Source organism: Dendronephthya gigantea, unplaced genomic scaffold, assembly GCF_004324835.1.
Source record: "Dendronephthya gigantea isolate DGI-Jeju-01 unplaced genomic scaffold, DenGig_1.0 000006F, whole genome shotgun sequence".
In the NCBI taxonomy this organism is placed as follows: Eukaryota; Metazoa; Cnidaria; class Anthozoa; order Malacalcyonacea; family Nephtheidae; genus Dendronephthya; species Dendronephthya gigantea.
In genome coordinates, this window is record NW_021163016.1 from 146,179 (window position 1) to 153,957 (window position 7,779).

The 7,779-nt window shown below is 37.7% G+C and overlaps 1 protein-coding gene across 2 annotated transcripts; it reads right to left on the reverse strand.

Moving 5' to 3' along the window:
* Window positions 1-794: 794 nt before the first annotated feature.
* On the reverse strand, window positions 795-4,981 carry LOC114516831 (follistatin-related protein 4-like). Of its 2 annotated transcripts, XM_028536418.1 has the most exons (5): window positions 4,842-4,981; window positions 2,836-2,989; window positions 1,955-2,226; window positions 1,644-1,782; window positions 1,162-1,281 (listed from the first exon to the last, which is right to left on the reverse strand). In XM_028536418.1, exons 1-5 carry the CDS (start codon window positions 4,882-4,884, stop codon window positions 1,263-1,265), a joined length of 627 nt encoding a protein of 208 aa, XP_028392219.1. In that variant the 5' UTR covers window positions 4,885-4,981; the 3' UTR covers window positions 1,162-1,262. The 2 variants fall into 2 exon arrangements, with proteins under 2 accessions (XP_028392218.1, XP_028392219.1); XM_028536417.1 differs by having other exon boundaries at window positions 795-1,782.
* Between the last annotated feature and the right edge of the window lie 2,798 nt (window positions 4,982-7,779).

Here is a 7,779-nt window from a genome sequence, read left to right on the forward strand (position 1 = left end):
GATGTGTTCCTGTAACTTAGGAAATGAACTGGTCAACGGAACGCTTCTATTGGCACGACTGTGAGGCAAATGTGTCATTCAACATTATTTATAATTAATGGGGGTAACACATTGCAGTAGAAACTGATAAACTTGTGGCTATTTACATTTCAGTAAAATAACTAAAAGTATTAGTACATATATATAAACAATAAAAATATATGTTGAAAAAAACATCACAGTTGTTGTGTACCAGTGACGTGCTTGGCCTCGTGCAGGTAAATTACTTTTAGGCTTTGCCTTTGAATATACACCTGTGCACTGAAGGATAATTGACGCCTAAAATGATAAGTTCTCATCCTTCACAGGCCAAAAAATAACATTTAAATAACCGCCATAAGTGCTTTAAGTTAGGGAAATTAACACATGCACATTTAATACATATAATAATCAAAATGATAAACTCGGTATGTTGTTAAAATTTGGACGAACATGGCAAAAGAGGTAATAAACAATAGATTTTTTGACTATGAACAAACAAACAAACGACTGTGACACTGTGTATTTAGTGAGTCGTAAATTTGGGTAAAATTTGCGCGAAGCTTGTAGACTTAGGGTCATAGGGTGAGTAGGTGATAGCCTGATACCGATAAAATGCCTAACGCAATTGGGACTAAATTCCAGATTATTTCAGTGTTCCGATCTTGAAACACGTATTGTAATGAATATGATCGGTTTAGTGACCCGTATTCATTCTAAAATTTAAATTACATATTTTCAATATTGGGAGCGTTTATCAACTGTTGTGTCTTGTGGTTAAAGAAAGGTTTACGTGAGTTCATTACATAAACAAACCTTTGCATTTAATTTACACCTCTTCGGCAGAAAATTTTAAAGCCGTTTCACATAAAACATACAAAATGACAAGCAAAACCAAGCGACTCGGGTTACCTGTACCACGAGTCCCACTAGTTGCGTTCTGAGAAGATCCCGTAGTGGTGGGTCCGGGGCTCTCACCCGGGGTGGGTTTAGCAGTCCCACCCGTGGTCGGTCTTGAAACCCAAACTGCAAAATGTCCTCCGTTCACCCCGCTAATCTTCGCATGAATCTTTTGAGTCTCAGCATTAATAATCATCACCGTCTTGTTTTGGGTTGCCGGGGAAATGATCCATTCACCAGCAATAAACAAGTCCCTCCATACCCATGGTAATAATGAGCCGTGGTAGACCACGTTTTCGATATATTTCACAACGAAGATTTGTTCATTTTTCGGCAAGTCCATGTCAACGACCGCCATCTTGTCTGCGTAATCAAGAGTAAGGAACATGTAGTAGCTAACTGAGGTTTTGACCTTGGGGTAAAAAACGGGGTTGGATGCACGACCAGGGAAAGTGAGTATCGGGTAATGACTCGCGTTAAATCCTGTCCTGTTCACAGCTAAAATATTTATTCTACTTGCGTTACTCGTGCGATTAAGGAATACAACATAGCGACCATCTGGTGAAACAAACGGATAGCCATGAAAACTCCATTTTTTTGTGGTGTCGCTGACTGTGTCTACTTCGAGTATCGATGCATTTTGATATTCTTTTTTCACACAACCCACATACAAGTGTTTGTTGTAAGAGTTATAGGCAATACCGTGTGTTCCAGTGCAGCCATACCTTGAGAAATTGCGAAATCTTGTGTAATTTTTCGTTTCCAAATTTAGTTCGTGGATGCCAGGATAAGCATTATCTGTGACGAAGGCCGTTTTTCCTTCCAGCATGTCTTTCTCAGAAAGCATTGTATTCCCAGGTGCGTCTAAAAAATTTCAGAAATTTCATACAAATGTTTTCACATGTGATAAGCATAGGCAACCAAGAAATGTTTTCGTTCTCGTGGCCCTCGCGCGTGTACGCGAGTTTACTCGGTCTATTTTTATGGCAATAACAATAATAATATGAACATAGTAATAATGAAATTTTTTAATCACCTGATTGGGGCTGAGCTCGTGAAACACGGGTCCTGGTGCGACCATCAGTCTCAAAGACATCAAAGGAGTAAGTACTTCTATAATCATATAATTGTACCCAGACTTCCTTGCGCCATGGCAAACAGTACAAGCGCAATGGGAACTTGCCTGTCGGGATAGTTTCAATTTTCTTGTGTGTTCTGACATCAATCACGTGCACAGCATCTGCATCATAGTCTGCGATGAAAACTGTGCCGTTGAACACGCAAACTTGACTGAACTTGCAACTCTCTCTAATGAAAAAGGTTTATTATTATCAGATATTGTCTTAAACTCTGCAATCGCATATCTAACAATTATTACAAGACCGAATAAATGTTTAAGATTTGGAGGGGGGGGTGTGAGACTAGAAAGACACTCATGAAAACGGTTTGGTTAACTGACAAAATAATGTAGTAGGACATGCAATAAAAACCCCGTAATGGCCGTAAAATGCGAAAGTTTGAAATTTTTTTGGTATAGTTATAACTATATGATTAGCCATGTCTATCGTTTGGACAAAACGTAGAAATTTTTTTTGAAAATGCTCACAGTTTATGGAGTTTATATATTGTTCGTTATTTTATTTAAATACTCCGTGGCTCCCCTAATTACAGGCAAATTAGTTGGACAAGAAATTTATATTTAAAAAATAGAAAACATTTTCCGTGTTTCTATACAGTTATAGAAACACGTGTGGGATTTTTGGAGAACTATGAATATTAATAATCATTGTGATTACTTTTATCAACTCAAACACATCAGTAGAGGGCTTCGATGTTTTTAAGACGCGCTACATACAGGAGGAGAGGTTTAAAGACAAGACAGGGCAGGACAGGACTTTAGCAACACTTCGAACCAACCTGTGTTGCTTCTTGCTACACAACCCTGGTGCTGCTGCGTTGGTTATTTTAGCAACAACACTTTTCGCCACTGGATCTATCACGTAAATACCATCACTCCCCAGAACATAGAAATCGCCTGTTTCCGCCGAGGCAAAATCACGCAGGAGATAACCTGGAGAGAAATTAATATTAATAGCTACACTTTTATGAGGCTTATATTTTGAATATTAAACCCTTCATTCCTTGTTCCCCTATCTGATTTTAACATTTCATTTAATTCAAAACGGTAAAGTTATAATTCCTCTCTAAATCAAACTTAACAAGATAGGTCGTTAGTGTAACCTGGAGTTGAAACATTACCAGAAATTTGTGACATGACGATTTCCATTGTATACTGACTCGCATTTAAATTTTTACATTATGGCATACAACTTTCACTATAAAATACATATATTAAAAGTACAAAACTTAAGATCGCCGTTGCACATTGTAAAAATCAAAGAATTTAAGAAAATTTTGATAAGCAAGAAGAAATTTCATATAAAATGAAAGCACTGTTAATGGCATTGAGACGCTGGAATAGAAAGTGGTAAAAAATAAATAAGGCTATAATTATAAATCTTAAAAAACAGACTGAACAGTTTAATTTACGTCCCTAATTTACCAGTTTACCTGGCGACTGCATGACTTGTCAACTGTTCTCTCTTGTATTTTTGTCATACGTCGTACTAGTTTGTCTTACTATGTAGTTTTAAGCCTGTCGCACACGAAAGTTAAGCTGAGCTGCTGGGCTAGTTATAGTCACGTGAAAAAATTGATGAGACAATCACATAAATGACCTGCTCCCCTTAAAATCAATGTTGCAAGGATGCGTATAGGGAAAAATTGGCAACATCGACTATAGGGGGCAGGGGGGCGCGATGCATTTCAAAAATGATAGAAAATCTGAAAAGTCTCATAATTTTTGCACGTGATTCTAGGTTCTTCAAATCACTCAAGCAAGTTCCTCCAGTATACGGCGATGGTTTGCGAACTTTTATTCGCGCGCGTGCCGTTTGCGGATATTCAATGTTGCGCACCAGTGCATAATTCTCCCACGTGTGCGAACAATGAGAGCACATTTCCGCTATAACAAGGCAATATACATATACAAACTTGCATATGTTTTCCAATTTGCATAGATAATATAGCTTTTTTGCTGCAGAATTTTTCGGCACGCGTCAGCAAAAGCTCCCAGAACGTCGCCGGACACTGGGGGAACTTGCTTCAGCTAATGTTCACAGTGACTTTTAGCACAGCAGATAGCTCTCGTGTGCGGCAGGTTTATTGGATTAAAGTAATGCCTGCAGCAACTCTACTTTGCATGTACTCCAGTATAATTTTATGACTGACTGGTGTCGATCAGTAAAATGTTTTTACATTCTCTACCTTAATAATGGTGTTTACAGCAACGCCAAACCGCTACTAACTTTGTGTTCAATAACTACACTATCCTAAAGTGTGCAGCAATTTTTTTAATTCATAAGTGTTCTCATGTAAAACTCGGAATATTATGCAGTCGCACTGTGAGTGCATGCAGTCGTTCAAGCATTAACTTTTATACGGCAAACGTTATAAAGACAAACCGCTAATCTGAATTTACTGCTTTGCCAAATACATTAGCAATGGCCTTTGCTCTCTTACATCGCTGCTGAGTATCAGAGTTTTATGTAAAACGTTTATTATTTTACGAAATTGTAAAATTGTTGCACACTCTAAAAGAGAGTGACTTTTAGTGTAGTTAAAACACAAAGTGGTTTGGCGTTTGCCGTAAACACCAAGAATCCTAACCCTAAACACTCTAAGCTAAGGTCTCTATTATATACTGTCCCACCTACAATAGTTATACATGACATGTTTTCTCATTTGGAGCCACTCATCAGGGAACATGACTCGTCGAGGTAAAAACACTGTATTTGCATCTTTAACAAAGATGTTCACTTAACTAAGCTAGTGTTGGTTTTTCGACATTTTTGTTCACTTACTGTAAATAACGGCCATTATTGAAAGCCAAACATGCAGCGCCATAACGATATTTAATATGTTGTATTTCAGCTAAGGTCTTCCGCGAAGAATTCAGAACGATTCGAACCAACAATTTTTTTTATGCACAGAAATCTCAAGAATGACGTCCACTTATCTATAATAACAGGATGTTTTATACTTGTCTATTATGTATTTCCCGTGAGTATGTCCTTTGAGTTTACGTTCCATTGGGCAATATTAGACATTCGGTTCCGCTGACGTTGATATGTTATGTTGGTTCAGTGTTTTGCAGCTGCTAGTCTCCTATCAAAGACCGGTTGTATAAAAAGTCGTTAGCTTTAACTATGATTAGTTTACTAAACGACTTAAGTCGCGTTTACACTTCAGGCCTTGACCTGGCCTGGACCAGGTCTATGACAAGTCTAGGTAATATGTGCCACGTTCCCACTGTCTTCCTTGTTGATGATATCAGATAGCCAAAGTAATTGACAATATACTTGGAAAAAGACCCAAAACACGCCGAAAAGTGGTAATACTATATGTATCCTATACAAATCATACTATTAAGTTCAATATTTGCCAAGGCTAGGTAAAGCCTGCTGGTCCAGGCCACCTTCTGCTGTTGGCCTGGATTTTGTGGCCTAGACCAGGTCCAGGCCTGGTCTAGGCCGGATAAACAGCGTTCACATCTAGGCCTAGGCTTAGTCCAGGCCAGGTCAAAGCACGTAGTGTAAACGCAGTTTTAAAGTGCATATCAACCTTATTTTATTATCGGCCGATTTGGACTTGGACCAACAGTCTCCGAGGTATTCTTGAACAAGTCAATTTTCCCCGCTTCTCGTGTTCATTTCTGCACGGCATTGTGATTGCTGGAGGACTGGGGCATGCGCATAGCGTTTCATTCACCTCAATAAAATAAATGGTAATTGGAGATCTTTGTCGAAAGAAACTGCGTATTTTTTACATTCTATTGCATGTGGAAAGTCAAATTCCGGATCAGACGTATACGTTCATCTTCATGTTCTGAAGATCGAATAGAACAGGAACGTGAATATTTATTCTAAAATTCTAAAATTCTCGAAATTCTATTTTAAAAAGCCTCAAGATCATGCAAGTTTCTTCAATATAGGTACAAGAAGAAAAGCTTTTCATGCTTCGGGAACGTAATTGTTGTTATCACTGACAGTTTTTAACGCGTAATTTTAATAACCAGGTTCGAATTGGATCAAATTTGCAGGCGGTATTTGATGACTTATCATATCGCGAATTTCTTCTTCTGCTAACTCACGAAATGCTGTCAGTTCAGCTGTTGGTGACAATAGATATCATCAACCCAGGGACGTTTTACCACAATTCTGTCAATTTCAGTTCTGATTAATTTAATCTTACGGGTGAAAATCGCCAAACTCGTTCACAATAGCTGACCTTAGTTTGTTGAGGCAGGGGATTTTCATTAAAAAGAGAAGACGCTACTTTGAAAACTTTTCGAGTAGCCTGAGCACTGGTTAATGAGTTCTAAGATAAAGAGTGCGGGTAATTTTATTAATGATTGTTTAAATTCCATTTAAATTTCAAACAACGAATGGCATGAAGCAGCAAACCAACTGCATTACAATAATTGAAATTTTATTCCAAAGCGCAAAAACTCAATTATATATTCGCGACTATAGACTATAGAAATCAAGAGTGGAGGGACTACCTCGATAAAAATATTGATTATTAACCTATGAACTATACTAATTATGATTTTTGGCACTTCACTCCATGCAGGTACATTCTAGAGGTTCAAAGGGTCTTCATTTCGAGTGGAATTATACACACTTCAAATTTGAAAAGTGGATATAATTCCACTCGAAATTAAGACCATTTGAACGTCTAGTATAAATGATTCTCAGAACTAAAAAGTAAATGAATCGTAAAAAACTAAAAGTATATTGATCGGTAACGAGCAGAATCCAAGAAGGTTTTCATAACACTAACAACAACGATTAGATGCAGTTTAGAATTTTGAAAAGAATTTGTCCATAAGCTTTTCTGTATTTGATATGCCTCATTCCGTAGATGAAAGAATTCACGATCGAGTTTATCCCATAAAATTCCAACTGAACAACCACGAACCAAACCAGCCGGCAAGAATCACTACAAGAATAGCGTAACACAATCCCGATAATTGTTGGTAGAAAGCAACAGACGGCCAACACCGTAATAACAATAGAAAATGTTTTCGCCTCTGCAAACGCCTGAAATAGACGAAGTACAACTCTTATACTGCCTGAATGTTCGTTGTGGTTGCTGATGCCTGCGACTATAGATTCATCAATGATTCGTTTGCGGTGTTTCCGAGACACACTTACAATTCGGGAATTCAGAAAGAATATTGAAGTAATAGGAACATAGATTAGAGAAACTACAACAGAATAATAAATACTTTGAGCTTGACGGCAAAGACTTCTGATTTTATTGTCAAAACTCGAATGGTCGACATAAAATATAACACAAACACAACAAGCAGTTAACCAGATTCCAGAAATAACCAGGAACACTCGTCGACGTGTCACAATCAGAGGATATTTCAGAGGTTTCACAATGTATAAATAACGATCAACAGTAATTGCGAGAATTGTAGCCACTGAGGCAGACAGAAAAGACCAGATCGTAGAACGACTTAACTTACAAAACACGTCCTGATCATTCTCAATGTTTAATATAGTCTGAATAAACTCGATGATCCATAGTGGATAAAATGTTAAACACACGAGAAGATCCGCAAATGCCAAGTTTGCTATCAAGTAAGATGTCGCTGTCTTTTCTTTACACAACAAAATTGTGTATATTATAACTGTGACATTTCCCAATACTCCAATAATCATCGCGATAAATTTGAAAGCAACTGAAAAGACAAGAACACTGCTGGCAACTGGAACCAGAATTGTGCTG

Bases quoted from the DNA above. Each gene is read 5' to 3' on its own strand.
- LOC114516831 (XM_028536417.1), bottom strand. From the start codon at position 4,884: ATGGCGCTGCATGTTTGGCTTTCAATAATGGCCGTTATTTACA. The intron at 2,227-2,835 runs GTTGGTTCGAAG...CTTTTTCATTAG, and splicing joins TGTAGCAAGAAGCAACACAG to AGAGAGTTGCAAGTTCAGTC. The intron at 1,783-1,954 runs GTGATTAAAAAA...GAAATTTTTTAG, and splicing joins ACGAGCTCAGCCCCAATCAG to ACGCACCTGGGAATACAATG.